The sequence below is a fragment of the Haliotis cracherodii genome, unplaced genomic scaffold (assembly GCF_022045235.1).
Source record: "Haliotis cracherodii isolate W230 unplaced genomic scaffold, xgHalCrac1.p SCAF_7, whole genome shotgun sequence".
NCBI classification, from domain to species: Eukaryota; Metazoa; Mollusca; class Gastropoda; order Lepetellida; family Haliotidae; genus Haliotis; species Haliotis cracherodii.
This window is the reverse complement of record NW_027266330.1, coordinates 5,362,171-5,382,551: the sequence shown is the minus strand read 5'-3', so window position 1 is coordinate 5,382,551 and position 20,381 is coordinate 5,362,171. Positions and strand designations below refer to the sequence as shown.

The 20,381-nt window shown below is 39.2% G+C and overlaps 1 protein-coding gene across 1 annotated transcript; it reads left to right on the top strand.

Annotated features, from left to right (window-relative positions):
* Positions 1-2,154: 2,154 nt before the first annotated feature.
* LOC139448058 (ankyrin repeat, PH and SEC7 domain containing protein secG-like) lies at positions 2,155-16,747 on the top strand. The gene is made up of 5 exons (XM_071229560.1): positions 2,155-2,228; positions 4,119-4,182; positions 6,492-6,786; positions 11,727-11,733; positions 16,268-16,747. The coding sequence occupies exons 3-5, from the start codon at positions 6,515-6,517 to the stop codon at positions 16,745-16,747; spliced, it is 759 nt and encodes a 252-aa protein (XP_071085661.1). The 5' UTR covers positions 2,155-2,228; positions 4,119-4,182; positions 6,492-6,514.
* Positions 16,748-20,381: the final 3,634 nt, after the last annotated feature.

Below are 20,381 nucleotides of genomic sequence, written 5' to 3'. Positions count from 1 at the left end.
GGGACATTGTCTGAAGAAATGAATTCTTTTTTAACCAATTTCGAATTAGGGTAGTGGTAATTCCAAAAACATTCCAGAAACTAAATCATGAAATTGTTAACGTGTATACTTATCAGAAGCCGTGATATACCGCAACGACTCCTGTATTCAATCAAGCGATGGAATATTGTGCATAGATTTGAAAAGTAATCAGTAAACAGGAAATGTGGTTTACGAGATATTCCGATACCGCGATAACATAGAGTCACACTACACCATACATCCTCAGTCAAATATTTATGAATTTTTCAGTTTATCATGAAGCTGCAAATTTACACATAAAGAGGAATGTTTAAACAAGTCTATGTTTCAATTTAATGGTATTGGGATAGTGTCAATACGACGTTAAACTGTATGTCATTCATCAGGTTTATAGAGAGCAGGCAGTAGATGTTGACCAACTGATAAACTGTGATATGGCCTACTACAACAAGCTGTTAGAAGCCAGTTACAGTGTATGAGAACATATCATAGCAGCAGCTAATACAGACTTTATCTTCCGATATAAATATTACATTTATAACATGGCGGTGGACCATGTCTCATTACCATCAGGGAGGGGGTGGGGGTAGCCTAGTGGTTAAAGTGTTCACTCGTCATGACGAAGACCAGGTTCAATTCCCACATGGGTACAATGTATGAAGCCCATTTTTGTGTCCCCCGCCGTGATATTGCTTGAATATTGCTAAAGGCGGCGCGCTCAGAAATAGAGCCATGTCAACATGTAGTAACGGACATATAACGTATGAATATCTCTCACCTTCAACTTGAGATTATTCTCAATCTGATTTCAATCTAATAGAATGTCCTACTCCTCAAAAACGATGTTCTCTTCCCTGTGTCGGTAGTCTATAATTTTACACCTCTCTATATATAATTGCTATATACGGGGTGTTAGATTTCCTTGTGAGTTGATGGTATGGGATTTCAAGCCTCTCTCTGTGTATATATATAGGTGGTATGTAGAACGCGATGATTGACCTCCTTGTGATGATTAGTGGTGCACGCGTCACACTTTGTACTTGACAGACATGTGATATCTTAACATAGACTGTATTGAGTCTTGTTGTATTCATATCAGTTTCATATCATGCATCACTGTCGGTATAAGATAGGTCGTGTATTTCCCATTAACAGTCAGACGCAATCTTGTATATAATTTTAAATTACGCATGTATTATAATCTAGGATTTTTTTTATTGTTCATCTCATTATCACAAGCAATGGAGATGTCAAAACACGTGGATTAGGTAAACATGTGATGATGTTGCGACACACTGTATGTGACATTCAAAATAGACATGAATCATTTTACAATAGACCAGCTCTCAACTTTCGTGTCACAATTAGTTTTGTTTGTTTGTTTGTTGTCTAGCGCGGCACTCAGCAATACTGCAGCTACATGACGGCGGTCTGTAACGAATCGAATCTGGACCAGACAATGCAGTGATTGCCATCATGAGCATCAATCAACGCAATTGGGATACAATGACATGTATCAACCACGTCTGTACAAGTCTGTACACAATAAGTGCTCGCTTAGTTTTAAGGATGTAAACATGATGGTGGTTATCATAGTTCTATGCTATTGGATTATTATCACATGGCTGGTTCTGTAGCCCAGTTGTTACAGTGTAAGGTCGCCATGCTTTAGACCAGGTTCGATTACCCATACTGGTACAAAGTATGAAGTCCATTCCTAGAGTCCCAGTCAACATATGGCGGGAATATTGCTCAAACAGCCTGCCAACCCTACTCACGCGCAGTGATCATCATTGTTAACATCTTAATATTGCCACACTTATTATCATAATTATAATCACAATGCTCGACATATTTATTTTAATGATATTCAACCCAGTCTCTATCATTATCATCCACTCCTTAAATTGGCTAATACCCCAACATTGCCCAGAGTCACTTCCAGCACGCAATGTGTAGATTTCCTACTCAGTATCAATGTTCATATTCACGGGTGATGACGTCACAACTCTAAGTGGTTAAACCCAAGGAGACATCTCATATGCATTCCGTCACGTGACAAACAGCTGTCAGTGGGTGATATCAGGTCATGAGATACATACAATCACCGGTCACGTTCAACTGCAACGAGAAAATACGCCCCCGTCACGTATACATATTGTACCGCTGAAAGTTTTATTTCGTGTGTTCACATTTTGGTTTTAAAGGTAGGTGCCAGATTTCGTTTCCTGTGTGATTAGGTACCACTAACAGAAATATAACTTGAAATGACTTCTGGGTGATTTGATACACATTTTCTGAGACTCATCTGGCATTAGCTGCCTGTCCCAGTACGATTGTTTGCAGGGCGTTGTGAGCGGGTAGGTACAGTATCTGATCATGTCAGATTGTGCTCCGTATACCTGAACGGCATTGTAACACTGCCTGTCCCAGACTCGATTGTTTACAGGGCGTTGTGAGCGGGTAGGTACAGTTACTGTATCTGATCATGTCAGATTGTGCTCCGTATACCTGAACGGCATTGTAACACTGCCTGTCCCAGACTCGATTGTTTACAGGTTGTTGTGAGCGGGTAGGTACACACAGAGGTCCACCCATGGTACGACCCGGAATATGTAGAGACCGTCATGAAAAATAATAAATACAAAATCCTTTGGAATATGCCCGTATACAGCCTCTGACATATCCAGGCCAACAAACCTGATCTTGTCCTTTTTGATAAATGCAATCAAATTATTTATGTCATTGAATGTTCTGTCCTTTTTAGACACTGATGTGATTGATAAGATTGAGGAAAAACAAGTCAAATATGCGGACCTCGCTTTCGAAATGTCACGCTTGCATCACAAGTACCAAGTTGTCCGACTCCCCATTGTTCTCGGTGCCTTAGGTTTGGTACCACCCAATCTGTTGACTGGCATTAGGAGAGTACCCGGGTTTGCTACCAGAAATACAGCCCTTCCGACAATCTGGGTAATGCTGAAGGCTGCAGTGTTAGGGAGTATCTAGACGCACAGATTATCCAGATATCTAGGCCCGTCTCCATCTCCCCATTGTCACAGCAGATACGAAAGATGGCACCAGAAGTTTCTGCGTCGACTTCCGGTCGTTGAACGAGATCACCCGACCCACTTCAACCCCTCGATACCTGTACAAGTCATTTGAGGTCTCTTAACATAATGAGCAAAGTCCCCGACAGAATTTTATCATAACGAGTGCATTTTGAAAAAAACACGACATATCAATATATGTATTACTCACTTAAACATTATCTTAATTCAACACTGAAAAAGACAGAATTCGCATATTCGCTGTCCTTCTACAGCTCGGTAACACAGTCACTCGTATAATGAAATCAGTTTCACAAAAAAATCACTATGTAAAACGTCTATACTGTTATAGAATATGTGTCTAAGATATGTTTGTTTGTTTGTTGGCTGGTTGTTTAACGCCATACTCAGCAATATTCCAGCAATGAGACGGCGGTCTGTAAAAAATCTAGTCTGGACCAGACAATCCAGTGACTGACATCATGAGCATCGATCCACGCAATTGAGATACGATGACATGTATCAACCAAGTCAGCGAGCCTGACCACCCGATCCCGTTAGTCGCCTTTTACGACAACCATACGTCTTTTACAGCAATCATAGATTGCTGAAGACCTATTCTGCCCCGGATCTTCACGTGTGTCAAAGAACATATTTACCTATTAGATGTTTTACATGGGGGAGGAAATTCTCACTGCTAATATAACGACCTGCATCCTACTGATGACCAGTTATTAGCTAAGATAATAATAACGCTCAGGTCTAGTGATACGATTTGAAATCACAGTCTTGTTTTGGTACTGGGCAAATACTCATTTTGGCGAATGAGTCACGCTCATAGACTAAAGCATTTTTTGCGGGAACATTAGTCCTTGAAATTCATGACGTACTTTCCTGTAGGTACTCCTCGTATGATATTTCCTCAGTGCAGACATGCTCCTTTAAAATTAAATGTTTAACTAAATTCTCGTTTTTCATTATTTTTGTCATAAAGTGTAAGAGAGATTTTCATGATATATTGATACAGTTATCATGTTTTGATTATAGAAAGATGTCAAGGAATCTGAAAAAGAAACCTTCTCTGAACTATCAACGAATGTAAAACCTAAAGGTAAGACTGAATCTATGTACATATAAGTGAGACAACACTTCCACTTTCCATCATAACAAAACAAACTGGTAAAAGCCGAGTCCTTTGTACGATTTCGACTATACGATACGCATTTGTCATGAATTACCATCAAATAGTGAAGATAGCAGTTGGTCGCCAAATGATGAGCGTATTTGTTTCAAAACACGTTGGCAATATGAGGCCGGGGAATACCAAAAGTAGGTGGAATGAGGCCCCAATTTCAAATTTCTTTTCCCAGCTGAAATTCTCAAGGAGGTTCAAATCTGAACTTAAATATTTATGTAATAACCCAGGTACGAGTGATTACGAGAAATATGTCACGAGCGAAATTAATGTTTCAAGTTCGGAGTGACATATTTCCGTAATCACTCCTACTGAGTAGGTTATTCTATTTACTATTCATAAATTTATTAAAGACATATGTCAAGAACAGAAAACTGTCACCGGTCAAGAATCAGCTGTATTGTATCAATCCGCATGAGGTAATACACTGTCCTCTTCACTCGAACCGTATCACTCAGTTAACGTGTTGTTACGCGTGAAAGATATACTTCTGTTAAAAAACCCTTTAAGGATCACATGATTACAGTAATATCTCTGTCTGATGTACGCAGCGTACACTATCTAGCATTGATAAAAAAAGAGAAACAAGGTTCGATGATTATTTTAATCAAGGTCGTCACTGATAGAAATCCGCCGTAGTTCATCATTGACATGCATTTTACATTGAGAATAGGAAAATCTGTCAATTTCTTTATGTGTCATTCGGACAAAAATGTCAAATCCTGTACCAACAACATATACGGAATATACAGAAGTCATAAAGTACGAGTACTGTCTCAGCGTCGGAATGAATGTCGCTACTTGACCCAGATATGAGCCAGGAACGACAGCGGAACCGGCGTCACAGTTTAATCTGGACAACAAGTTGTACGAGTGAACATCGTGTGTGATTTGAGATAAGTGTGACAGATGGGAAACATGTGCATCCGGAATTTTAGGCGGACTTATCAAACACGCTTGTGGAGTGGACATAGCCCAGTAGATGAGAGGAGTTTGTTGATAATTCGATGTGATTCATTAATGGTCGAAAATCGTTTGATAGGCTATCACAGCATCTGGAGACTTGGTGCCAAGCTGTCCGCATTCAGGGATTTGTTTTCAATATCAGACACAGGATCAGCTCGCTGGTGAAGGTTTCCTTTTCCTTGTTTTTTTAGTGTTTGTTGCTTTGATTTTAAAACCTCCCAGGGTTTAGCATCTATTTCACGAGCAGATGTTGGTAATCATCTCGCTAAGGTAACGCTCTATGCTACTCTTGATCCTATTCAAAGTCGACGGTCAGAATTCTGAACCATCTGATTTGCGTGACTAAATGAAAACTTGCAAAAAATAGTGTTTAGTTCCACCTTTCTTGTGTCATGAGGCTTTCATGTATATATTTGTGAACTAAATTCATGTCAAGTTTAGTCTTTTTAATTATATTTTCATTTCCATTGGCATCTAAAGTCTTATCGATGCCATCATCGTTTACAAAGACAAGCCTCTCTGTACTAAGTACGGTTTTCGGGTACGGGTAGTCGAAAAAGTCGTCAAAACGCAAGTCCTTTAGCACAGACGGTGGCAAATCCGGCAACCTAAATCTCTGAATTTCGATGCAGCTTTAACAACACATTAAAACATTTAATGTCTTCAGAGGTTGAATTATACGAATAACCCTTCCTGTAAGAACTTTCAGGAGGTCATTTACTTTGCAGGTGTCACATGGTCAGCCATGTTTGTTTATCAGACGTTGTTTGGGGTTTTACTGTGAAATGAAAATCATGTGAAATAAATGCTTTGTTAATTATAATGGGAAATCATGTTGTTAATATGAAACTACGTCTCCTGTCTTAAAAATCTCGAATCAGTGAGATTGTACCATGTGAAACATGTGAATGGATGCCGTATATTTGTGACGTAATGCAATAAAAGGAAAATAAATTGTCCCGTCGTCCAGTGGAACCGACCAATCAGTTTCGAAAATCGCCATTTTCGTTCAGGCCTAGAAAACTGAACTTTTGTGCCAATGGTCATGCTATAAAAGTGTTTCAAGCCGTCATGAAAGGGTTTTACGTTTGTAAGACACAGCCATGGGATCATCTCTCACATCATGGGGCCATATGGCTTGTATTATTCTGTTGGAAAATAACATTCTGTACATCAGCAAAAACTCTTGGAAGTTGGATATTTGTTGCAGCAGCATCTGATGCTCATATACATGTAATTATTATTATTTTTTTTATTAGACTCCGCTCTCCTTGAAGCCTGCATGGCGGGGAACCTGGCAGTTGTAAAGCGTTTTGTAACAGCAGGTGGGGCGGATCTCAACTGTAGAGACAGTTTCGGAATTACACCGGTGCAGGCGGCAGCATGGTATAGACACAAAGAAGTAGTGGAGTTCCTTGTGAGTAAAGGAGCTGATGTGCGTCTGGTGGACGGTGCCGGTAACACCATCCTCCACTATGCCTGTTGGGGAGGAGATAGAGAGATGGTGAAGTTTGTCCTCTCACAGAATTTCGCGAACATTAATGCCAAGAACAAGTCGGGGGAGACGGCAACCGACAGGGCGAGATCCTGGGGAAATAATGATGTGGTTGATATCATGGTGCCCCGTGGCGCTAAATGAAGTGAATGTAGGGTGACATTGACATTGAAGGAGGACATGTTGTTACTGACATTCACGGACTGTTTTGCTTTCACGTGGTCGTGCTTTGATATCTCAAGATTAAAATCAAAATGTGTGTTGTGTTTGAAAGAAATATACCTTTTTCAAAAGCATTTTGAGTCGCTTTGTCCTTTGTTAATTTGGAAGTTTGCATTATCAGGTAAACTCGCCATTGTTAATGACAATTTGAATGGCGTACCGAGACGACATCTTTAGATACCATGTTCTACCCTTTGTGCAAATGCAGCGCCGTAACGTCACGCTGCAGCAGAATAATACCCGCCCACACGTTATACGTGTAGTAACAAGTCTTTTGAAGCGGCATAACATTGTGGTCGGCTATTTCTCTAGACCTCTCCCCCATAGAACATGTTTGGGATGAGATATACAGGACAGAACTAGCCGGGAACGCTAGCTCAGTTGGGCCAATCTTTGTTTGACATTTGGCACAAAATCTCCTAGGCTGTTTTCAATCGTCCTGGAGTCTTCAGTGCACCGCCGCTGCCTCTCCTGTATCAACGCAAATGGTGCTCACACCCGACATTGACATTGTTAATTAAGCTGTCCTTGTTTTAGGGCAAGTGTCTCTGTCTCCTGTTATCAGGTATGGGTTTTGTCAATAAATTTATCTTACAAAAAACCGTGATCAGACGAGTGGCCAATTTTTTTGTTATTTGCAATAAAATAACATTTACAACATTTTATATGAAGCACAGATACTACAGTAAATATCACCAAGGAAGTTTGGATTCAATTATCGGAATTTCCATAAAAACAAAATAGAAACCGTTTCCCTGTTTGTATAATTCGAACAAGCACGGCCGGTGTCACGAAATATATTCGCCCCCAGAATATTTCCTGCCATAAATACTTGCCATGCAGTTCAATAGTTGAGGGCACTGCCTAAAAGTCGGGCCGGGCCGAGACGGGCCAAAGTGTTATTGGCTAAATAGGTGTGTCTTCAATAAGATTCACCGCCAGCCCGATTGTAACAATTACATATACGCTTTGCTTTGACGATGCCGGTTGATGTTGTTCAATACACGCTGGCGCTGGGTGTTTTTGAATCTATTTTATTTTGAATCATTTCGGGAAGAAGATACACATTTCTCTATATTTGGGGTTTCTTTGCTTATATAATTTCCGATTATCATTCTTAGTTTTCCTTTTCTCTTCTGCTGCGGTGATATCCATCCGAATCCAGGACCTTTGCATAGTCCAGATTTAAAGATTATACTTCTAAACGTACGCAGTCTTAAAGACAAAGTAGATTTAATCAGTGCTGAATTAGATAGTTATGATACTGTATGTTTAACAGACACCTGGTTGCACCATGATATTCTAGCCATTGATATTACACTGATACCAATTTCAAGTCGTAGCCTGTATCAAGGAATATATTTTAGATCTTAAATCAGAGTATAACGGACATCCTGAGCTGGAGGCGCGCGTGGATATATTGACAGTTTTTACGTAGTTAGTGTTAAAACCGAATGTTTGCGAGGATTAATAAGATTTAACAGTAACCGTACATATATTTGTTACATTAAGTCATTTCATTCAAATTTGTTTGGTATGATTATGTCTCATAATTATTTTAGGATGGAAGGTACAGTTTCCAAATAAAATATGCTGAGATATCAATACATTATGACCATATTTCATAATCTATTTTTTAAAGTAACCCTCCTTACATTAAAGATAACTATTTAAAGAATATAGTACTTAAAGACATTGCAACAAACCAAATAATCAGGGGGGAGACTTAATACTGAGGGGGTTGCGAAATATATCCGCCCGGGGGAGATTTTATTTCAGAACAGATTCTCCGGGGGAGACTCTGTACCGGTATAAAATCTCCGGGGGGAGAATTTGTACGGGGGAGAGTTTATATCGGGACACCGGCAGGTTTCAGTTTTTACATTGGTGACACAATCAGTCGTCGTTCAAATGTAACCGGCAGTGATCACTTAAAGCAACGAAGAATGACAAAAACCTTTCCATAATCATGAGGCTTCTCTTACAAGAACCTGACGGTGGTCGGGGAGATGCTGAATGGTCAGGGATTCAGAACGTTGGTCGCTGATGGCGCCTTGACCATCGACTGCACGCGAGTAAAATATTGGATCTTATATACACTGAAGGCGCAAAAGCCAACACTAAATGGAACTAACATCATTGATCCTGTATCTACTCACAAATGTGTATCATCACATTTACAAGGACTCCTTGATTGGTCTCTTTTAGGAACAGATTTACACCAACCAGATAGTTCATGCATTTTATCTTCAGAATAACAAAATAGTGGAACATAATTACACAAACGTTCCATGTGGAGACTTGACCGATTGTTTCATTGTGTAATCCCAAAGAACATTAGCTTTTGTGTCAGACAGTTTCACTTTGGGATCCGTTCCCATGAACAAACCAGTACCCAAGCAGAATTTGATATGTCGTCATTCGTATTGCAAGGAATGTGTCCCTAATGTATACTGAGTCGCCCGTACCTTACTGAACGTGCTACCCATGTGCACAAATGAACCAGGGAGTGAATCGCTGGAACCAAATTCCGAAATGTTGAGATGAAACATATATTGTGTGTTTTTTGTTGTTGTTTTTCTCCCTGCATCTCCAGGCCCAGAAGACTGACAGCAATCAATAAGGGCAGACGTGAAACGTCAAACATGTGCATCGTCATGAACCGTCATCTCCCCGACCACCGTCAGGTTGTTCTTGCATCACCGCTCAAGCTCTTCACACCTTGCCCAGTCCAGGGGAGGAACCGAGCTGCTGCTGCTGCTGCGGCTGCGGCTGCGGCTGCGTTACAAATACATTCTCATATTTGTGAAATCAGTCCACATTGTTCTGTCAGACAAACATTAGTTATCTGTGCATCGAACGGTCAAGTACTTCCTGTGTGTTTTCGGCCCAAAACTGTATTCTAAATTACCACAAAGTTTACGCTGTGAACAATACTTCAATTTTATCCCCTGACGTTCTCTCAAAATGGGAGGGAAACCCAAAGTGACGCCGATCGTGGAAGTTCATTCCACTGGTTAATATGTGTGATAAATATTCCATTGCATTTGATTGGCTAAGACAAAAATCCAGATTGGCTGATTAATAAGGTCGGCGATGCTTGTGTTGCAGTGTTGCGCCGACTGATGTCACTGATTTCGTCTGTGAAGTTAATTTTGGTGACATATATTTTTCAGAATTGACTTCAATATTACTTTGCGTTTATGGTCGTATAAATAGATAAACCGATGTGCTTACTGCAGATTTACAGTGATTGATACCAAGAGCATCGATACACGCAATTGGGATACGGTGACATGCAATAAAATAGTATCTGAGAAAGGTTTGAGGAATAAGTAGATATGCGCGGAGTATAGCTATGTATTATACTAAACAAGTTATACAGTGTCAAACTTTGTGATAAATCTGACAATTCTTCTTTCATTATGGTTACAGCAAAGCATAACAACCCCCTACATTCGTTTCAAGATGGAAGCCCTTTACGCCCAAGTTAAACATATATAGCAAATACTTTAGAAAGCTTACGGTAAGTAGAATACATATATAGGCGGGGAGATACTGTAACTTCTGTCTATTCTATTTTTGGAAATTAAAAAGAACCTAGTCCTTCTTTGCTTTCATAGTTTGCACGCTCCGTTGAACAGAAGGCTGGATGATATACAAGCCCCGTCTTTGTCCAACAGCTGTCAACAACAAATAAGCCACCAACAAGGCTCAGTAATAACACCTGAGTAGCATTTGTTTTGCAGAATCGCTTGGGAGTGTTTGTGACTTGAATATGGCGACACACAGGTATGTTAACATCGAATCAATTATTATCGGTTCTATTTGTTACCTGGCGTAAGGCGTTAGAGTTTCCATTATCTGTGACAGTTGTGACTTGCATATTGGGTATGCTTATCGTATCTTAAGTGTATGCTTTGACATTTATTTTTTAAAATGCAATGTTATTGTACTGTGAAATTCAGTGACGTGAGTTATTTCATTACAGAAGTGGAGAAAAGATGGTGGGAAGTTCCTTATCAGAGGGTAAGTGGCCTCATGACAGATGACAATATATTGTGTGACTGCTCCGTATATGCAGAGGAGTAAAAGCGACAAAACCTTTTCACAATTTAAAAGAAATATCAAAAACTCGACAGGACGATTCCGACTACACCATGAGCATGTTTTTATGATTCAGTAGAGATGACACCAGGTGTTTTACATAGATGAATGTCAGATTTTTGTATTTTTGAGATGGCATTTTCTTTTGTGTTTTACAAATTGTCCAGAACCTCTGAGGATAGACATGACTATTTTTATGGTGACTTCGTTCAGTAACAAATACCCCATGGATCGAGGAATGCTTTTTTTCCTTTGTTAAATCGATGTTTTTTCGATTCTGAGATTGCAAAACATCAAACAAGTCCTTTGTGTTTTTGCGAATCCAAATTGTGTTAATTTCACTTGTCTCAAATACTTTCCCTGAATATAGAGAATAGAAAGCAAACAACCTAACTATATTGATGTTTCTTAAATCTTTCTGGCTGTCTTGGATTAGACGCTGTCATTGTTGCATCAAAATAAATTCCAGTAACATTATGATTACGTATACGTTACATAATGCAAGCAAGCCATTGACTACTTGGCCACGGCTTGAACTAGGAGACAAACGGATATGCAGAAAACAAGAGATATTAGTAAAATGACATTGGCAAAGCAACTACTCTTATTTGTAGTCTCTTCAACACCAAGGTGTCCCTAAATTATTACGTCGGAGGGTCGGGGAGATTAGGATGTATGTAAAATAGTACATATGTAGGTTATATATTAGCAGTTTGTTTAGAGTTTACTTGGGGGAAAAGTAGGTATAGAAATAAGTAGGTGTAGTCTCAAAGGGAATAATGTTAGAAAAGAGTTCGTAGAGGATCGCAATATACAGACATCGGTTACCAGCTGTGTATTCGTTGCTTTTGATATACACTTCAGCTGGAAATATAAGCCTCGTTTATACGGACACTTGCGTCATTTCACAATTCGTCCGTATAAACGAATTTCCGTATAAATGAAACCAGCTTCTTACTGGAAGAGTTACTTCCCTTCAATTATGCAACTCATGACAGATTGACAGAACAAACAGATACATCCACTCAATCTTTATTCATACACGTTTCAAGAAGTCTGTCATGGAAGTTTGAACTTTACCACATTTTGAGGTTTGAATTCTAAACAATAATGTGTCACTTGGTTAATTGACTTCTCACGAATCAAAGGATTACCACCAGCGGAAGGATTACCACCAGCGGAAGTGTATTGTCCGGATAAGTGAGACAATTTTGTGTGCATTTCAATGTTTTGTGTATGAAAATGACCGTCCGGTTCCGGAAACTGAATTTCCGTATATACGAGTAAATTTATATAGTAATTATTTCGTTTTGAATGAAAATCGTCCGGGAACCGAGGTTTCCGGATATCTGAAGTCCGTATAAGCGGGGCACGACTGTATTGGTGTTGTGTTCAGTGTCCATGGGAGTTCGCTGATTTGTTCACATTTGCTTCCGTTTGACAAACGTGTGTTTTCTGTCGTCGCGATAAGGGAGAGCACTCACACCAAAACACTTCGTGTACCGCTAAAGTACTTATCTCTGACAGTTATATGTATTAGGTGCTTTCTTCAGTGTTTTTGTAAAGTTTGAAAATTTTATGTTTTGTTAAACTACAAGCTACTACTTTGGTTATGTACATAAAGTATGCTTCTACAAATCTTTGGTCATAAATCGTTTCACATCTGTTTCTGTTTATAAAACACAATGCAAATCATAGTGTTGGATTTAAACTGCGCACACTCCAAGGAGAATTGCTCTCTCATTTGGGCAGGCGCCAGGCGCGCCTATTACAGATAATGGATATTATAACAGCTATTAAACTGAATGATGTTTAACATTTACTTTGACAATATGCTGATGATTATATATCAAAATTGATAAGAATTGAAGTCATAGAGATAGGCTCATTGACAGGATGCAACTTCTAACTTAAAGAATCTGTAGGTAACCAACAGTGAAAAAAATCGAAATCATAATTCGAATATTAGGGAAATAGAGGACAAAAAAATAAATGATAGGTAAAAGAACTGTTGTCTAAATTTTGACCTTGTAAACTTTACATACATACACTTTCTCCTCTCTCAAACGGTGTTTGAAACTCAGCAGAGTACACCGAGGGCTCTAAGGGCCAGCACATTTAAAAAAATAGTTTTAGCTGAGGCAGGGGGACATACTCTTCCAATATAAATTTCAACACACAATCAGTCAGCCTTAAGTTTTTACTGCTATCACACTGATTACACAGAGAAGCCTACATTTATCAAAAAACTATCAGCTTGTAATACATCTTAGCTACTAAAGTAATGTTTATCACATTATTTAAATAATGCATTTATAACTTAATTAAGTTCGTATTTAATACAAAAATATCCTTACACATTCTTAACGTCAAGAAGAAACACCAAGGAAGCGATAATTATGGCTATTTTCTTGCATTTATTTTGGCATTATACTTGTGTCCGATCCTTCACATCGAGGCGACAAATGCCGAGATGTGATTTGACTCACATTACACGGTCGCATGAAAAGATGGAAATAGTTACTTAGATATAAGTTTGATAATTTTTGGAAATATGTTTGTTGATCTTATTTATTACTTTATTAAATATATTTACGATTGGCTCGACACGTCTTCATATTGCTCAGTGACATGTTCGTTATGGACTCGTTGTCGAAGCATGTGTCCTAGATGCTTTATGTTATTTTATTTCAACATTGAGTGAAATTGGTCATTGTTTTAAATATATTGATAAATATGACAAATTATAATGAAAGACGTACGTTCTGACTTTGTAAAAAGTGATAGATTTAATAAATGAATGATATGACGGGTACGTTCATGAAACTATATAGTATTTTGTGGCCGGTACACCAGCTTGCGTTGTTGAAATAAATAACGAGCGGAGTGCTTTGAAGCTTGACCCTTTTCACCAAGCAATGTTATGATTCATGCTCACAGCTTAAAATAAACTGCAGGCCGTAAGGGCCTGATGAAATTTTAAACTATCAGACCGAAAAGAAATATATTAGCCTCGGGTCTACGAGCCGATGTCTATTTCGAACACTGCTCTCAAACCCCCAAAGCTGCTGATTTAAGGAAACTATTTTACAGGTTTCTTTCTGGAATGATAAAACGGACAACATAAGAATATAGGATGAAAGTTGAGTGATAATGATAGAGGTATGATTTTTTTATAAATTCTCTAAAATTGTCAGTTCAGAAAAGGATAAAAACATAAACAAAATATCCCTAGCACATTTCCACTGAAAAACATGTTCCTACTTGTAGCCACTATTGTAAACTATTTACACTTAACTAACACCCACTGGAGAGATGTATTGGCTGGATTGGGAACATATACATAGAAGACATACAATACATGTTACAAACATTGGAGAGGTACTATCATTACCTCTGTGGTGTAACCAGCAGTTAATAAGCCAGATTATTGTAATCAGTATATAAAAGGAATATACACTATCAAGAACTCTGCCCAGAAGACAAAACCAAATAGCATTCTTGTCGAGTGTATTCGATTACAAAACCTTCAAATAAATGTAAAAGGCTGTAAGAAACACAAAAAAATATGTTGTTTTATCAAAGATGTACAAGAAAAAGTCAAATTACTCGACTTCAGATAATCATTTAGTCATTAGCTATCCTCATTCTGTGCGAATCACGTCAAATTGGCATGCATAATTATGCGTATGTTTGAAGTATTAAGCAAAACACAAAATATGTTCATTCCATAACCTTTATCAATATATTTACCGATATATCTAACATATAGAAATTAATTGCACACAAAAACAATGCAGTAAGACAGATTGACAGAATTTGGTCAAATTTGGCAAATGAAGTCTTTAGTAAATATTACATTCTGTTTTGAGCTTGAACAGTTCCCACTGCTGTATTTGAAGTATGTAGTTTCGCATTCACATTGTGAAGACTCTTACATGTTTGACAAACATAGTCTGTTATTTTCACTATCTGTTGACTTGATAATGACATGAACACTTGTGTCCTGACCTTCTTCCTATTTGGTGTGTATGTATGTAATCCACACACACACACACACACACACACACACACACACACACACACACACACACACACACACACACACACACACACACACACACACACATACAACATTATTTGTGACTATGAGAAAATATTTAACATCATTTATTGAATTAAATTAAATAAATTACATTGTTTAGTTTTAGTTTTCACTACTCAACGTTTGAGATTGACCAAAGATAATTCAGATGTACGCAGCCTTAATCAAACATCAATATTTTCTTGTTCTGAATTTAATTATAAATTATAATTTCATGCTTATATCTAAGCAGATATTTGTTGTGTGTTGTGTTAGGCCCCGAATAAAAGTTCTACTACACACCATAACCTAACATTGTTCATACGCGAATAATGACCATTGTTGTAAGTATTGCCGTATTTCACTTAACACTGCTTAACATAAGGAAGCGTGGTTGGATGGGTATTCAATAAATGGGGGCTTGTATTTTAGATTTATGCCATGACATAGTTATCTGACTAAATTTGCGTTTTTCGGACGACATACGATATTAAAGAATGTATTTCATTGTTTGCAGGCAGTTGGCATTAGTGTGTGTAAATCTACAAGTCCAGCCGTGGATATTTCCATTTTATTTATTTTCATTTCGCTCTTTTGGTCTTTGGAGCTTCCATCGCTCATTTCATTAAACTACATTTAGATTATTTGATTCAGCTTTTGCTCAAATATCGGGACAGTGCAACGTCAATTTCGAACTCTGGTAGCAGATGTGAATGAATTTAAGAGGACACAACAGCTTGTAAACGGATATTGCGGCTAGCTTAAATGTTGGTGAGTTTTTAGCTCTTCATCTTCCAAAATGTGGAAAATCATGTTTAGCAATAGGGGTTTACACCTTAATAGTCCCACTGAGGAAGACACTTTCCATATGATGAAAGCAAATTGCATCTTGGTGTATCAAATATTTTGCATCATCACTGTAAGATGTAAATACAGTAACTGTGCGATAAAGATGTCCGGCATGTGTATAGATTTAACTTTATGTTACAGTGACAACGGAATCACAATATAGTGAACCCAAGAAAAACTCAAGCCTAATTAAAGCCAGCATGGATGGAAACCTGGTCGATGTGAAGCGGATCCTGGCAGCAGATCGAGTTAATGTTAACTGTAAAGATGCACTGAAGTGGACACCGGTGATGTTGGCAGCACGGCGGGGACATAGAGAAGTGGTAGAGTTCCTTATAAGTAAAGGAGCTGATGTGTCGCTGGTGGACGTTCACGGTAACAACTTCCTTCACTGGGCTTGTTGTGGAGGAGACATTGAGATGGTGAAGTTTATCCTTTCACAGAAGATGGCGGACATCAATAGCAGAGGAGTGTCGAACATGACACCGGTGATGTGGGCAGCATACAGGGGACACAATGAAGTTGTGGAGTTTCTTATGCGTGCAGGAGCTGATGTGTCACTTGTGGACGTTAACGGTAACAACATCCTTCACTGGGCCTGTGAGGGAGGGGATGCGCAGATTGTGAAGTTTGTGCTGTCACTGGACAAGATGGACATAGATGCCAGGAATGAGAAGGGCCAGACAGCGGCCGATTTTGCTAGACTCTGGGGACATCATAAGGTGGTGGACGTCCTGGTATCCCGTTGCGCTCAGTGAAGTAAGTTCTGTGTATGATTAGGCACTGAACTGAAAGGGCACGTGGCAACAGACATTGACGTTGTGGGTGCTGTATCATATTTCAGATTGAAGGCGACAATATATATCGCTTTCTCGCTCTATCGCTTTCTCGCTCTATCGCTTTCTCCCTTTCTCGCGGTTAAGCATTATCCGCTCTTGACCTCTTACTTACTTACTTACTTTGGAGATTTAACGTGCGCTTTCCGACTGATGCGTATTTCGCACACGGGCCCGGCCAGGCCATTTAATGTGTTTCCGAAAGGGGCGAGGGTGGTCTGTGCAACCCAAGAGGGGGCTTTAGGGGTTGCTTATATAGAATTTGGGAATTTTGAGATTTGGAATAGATGCCGATGGGGTTGGGGAGGAGAACTAAGGGAGCTGGGTATGGTGGATGATTGTTTGTTTTTGTGATTTTGATTTGGTAGGTTATTATGGTTTTAGATGCGTTTTATTAGTTCCGTTTTTATTAAGAATACGCCTAAGGCCTTGAAGTTTTCTAGTTTATTTTGTGGGTTTAGTATTGCTTCTAGAGTGAGAGCCTTGTTTAGATTGAGGGTGGTTTGTAATGCGGTTCGATGTGTTAGGTAGTGTGTGCAGTGGATGAGTGCGTGTTCTGGGGTTTCTGGTTGTTTGCAGTGTGGGCAGTTACCTGTAGTGTGTTTTTTAAATTTTTTTAGGTGGTTATTTAGGTTGGTGTGTCCTGTTTGGAGTTTAGTGATTACTCTGTCGATTTTTTTGGATGGATGGAGAATTTTTGGTTTGGATAGTGGTTTGCTGAGCACTCTTTTGATTTGGCTATTTGAGTTTAGATATAGGTTATGCCATTTTTTTGTGATTTTTTGTTTGTTTACACTTTTAATTTCTGATTTTGAGATGGGTAAGTTTAAGCTTATTTCTGGGATTTTGAGGGATAGTTTAGCTGCTTTATCGGCGTTTTCATTACCGTATATTCCTACGTGGGCGGGTATCCACAAGAAGGTTATTTGTTTGCCTGCTTTTGTTAGGTCGTTGGAGCTTTTAAGTATTTGATTTATCAATTTAGGTCGGTTTTTGGTATTTTTGTTTTGGAGGGCTTGTAGTCCACTTAGGGAGTCAGTAAGTATTAGGATTTTTTGGTTGTTTTTGGATTCTTGATTGTGGAGGGCTGAGGCCATGCCCATTAGTTCGGCCGTGAATATTGATTGGTTATTTGGGAGTCGGAAGGATTGTGTGGTTTTAGTTGGTTGTGTGGTATGGACTCCGAAACCCGTGTGTTTGGAGGTCGGATCTGAGGATCCGTCCGTGTAAATGTGACACCAATTTGGCCAATTTTTGTGTATGTATGCTAGTGTGGTAGTTTTAGCTATGTTTGGGTCGGTTTGTTTATTTATTTGGCTAGCTAGTGTTGTGTCTATTTTGGGTATTTTAAGTTTAGGGGTGAAGATATTTGATTGTTTGCAGTTTTGTTTAAGATTTTTAATTTGGTGTTCATTTAGGTAGTTTGTTATTCTTTGGGATATTGGGGTAAGTAGCTCTTGACCTCTATAGGGGCCGCATCTTGTATCTGCTCCAATTGAGAGGGAATGTTGAACGTTTCTCACTATTTACTTAAACATAATTTAACTGTACATACATAGTTAATTTTAAAACAATCCACAGATTTTTGCGTAAAATGTAATTGATTGATTTATGGCCCTATTCAGTTGGGTCTCCTCCCATTTGTAAGACAGCCCAGTTGTGAGACACCTTAAAACAACAATGTCATACCTGGTTGCACATGTTAATCAGGTATTTAACCCCTATCATGAAAATGGACTTGTCTTATTATAGACAAAAGGATTGACTCAAGATGCTTGATACCCTCTTTTACTTTATTTCATTCATCCATCCCTTAAATCCATTTTTTTTAACATATTCGCCACTTAGAGTTCAGTTAAAGTTAATATCACAGTTCACATCACAGTTCACATCGAGGTTGTCACACTGACACAACCTTAATCAATCTTCAGAAGTTTGCCAACAGCATCCCAGAACTGGAGTTGTGTCTTGACACCCTGGCATAGCTGATCCTTCAGTCTGGAAAGGCGACTGTCAATCTGAGATAGCTTGGTCTTCTCAGATTTCTCAATCTTCTTGATGATCTTGATGAACCTGTAGAGATTAGGATGACGATGATTCAGTGATGCATTGAGGCAACTGTGAAAACCCTCCAGGCTGTTGTTAGTCCTTGGACCGAATGTCTGGTGATGGTTCCACAGCGAAAGAGGGAATCTAGCTTCATAATCCACCCAGTTTGTGACTATGTAGTCGTTGAATTCGTCAGCATTGGGTACATCGTGAGACTGGTTCATGGAGTCAATCCATGCATCCTGAACCTGTTGAACCTGTTGAAGAGGCAGCAGAGGCAAGGCAGCAGCTCGTCGGATTCACTGTTCCACAAGGGGGTTATCTCTGTATCCAACAGCAAAACACTTACTGGGTAAAGTGGAAGAAACGCCCCTTGATGTCTGAACCTTGAAACTCTGTCCGGAGGGCTCTAATGGCAGCAACTTCAATGGGTTGAATGGTTGGTTCAGTAGTTGTTGGATGTGGACCTTCAACTGAGCAAAGAGGCGTTAGTAAGTTGTAGTCCGACGATCAGGCATCAATGCGTAGACTAGGGGATAGGTAATGCTTCATTTCCTTGCATGCAGTATGTAAAGCTGCGAAAGCACCATCCATGTAGACAATGGAAGCTGACTGGAGGACTCTAAGCTGATCATCAGTTGCAAATACCAGCATCTTGTCTTCTTCACCGTCGGCAAAAAGCAGAAACCGCTCACCATCATGGGTCTCTCTCCAGGGTGCTGCAATGTCGACTTCAGCTCTGGTTTTAGGGAGTTTCGGGATCGTGTGACTGCGGTGTCTGTACATGGCGCTGCCGACTGAGCTGAAGGAGGAAAATATAGCTGCAGCCTCCGGATCATGTCTCAAGACCTCGTCGTTGTAGAGGGCTGGCATAGGAATGGTTGGTTCTTCCCTTGCTCTCTTCCTTAAGCTGCCAAGGAACTGGATTCTGCTGGTGTCTTCTGGTGGGTGGTTGTGTACAGTGAAATTTCTAACAAAATTTCCAAATGTTGTACATTTGCCAATGCAGGTCTTAACGGTACATCGCCAATGAGTACCGGTTTGTCTTACTTTGTTCTTATAGTGGAGATATCCCTGAAAGAGGACCTGGAGAGTACCTCTTTGACTGGTAGTGAACTCAACCTGCTGCAAACCTGCCATGATTGTGCATGAAATGTTCACAGACTAGGGGGAATTTATATGTGTAATAAGTAAGTTTTAACAAAACATGCACCTCAACTTTTTGAGTAAGCTCCTACTAGCTCCTAACTCATTTATTTCCTGAGAATATTCAAACAGCATTACTGGCCTACTCTTATTAATTAATCAACTAATCATTGGCTGTGACCATTGTTAAGTGGGTAGACTGGCTGTGTTTGTTTAATTAATCCCACCTACTCCACTGTCTTACAATGGATGTCTCACTAATGGGATGTCTTACTAATGGGATGTAACCATTCAGTTGTATGAATGTGGCAGATCATGACAATACGCTCTAAATAAACCAGGTTAAAATCTAAATATATAC

Excerpts from the sequence above, each read along its gene's own strand:
- LOC139448058 (XM_071229560.1), top strand. The coding sequence starts at position 6,515 with ATGGCGGGGAACCTGGCAGTTGTAAAGCGTTTTGTAACAGCAGGTGGG.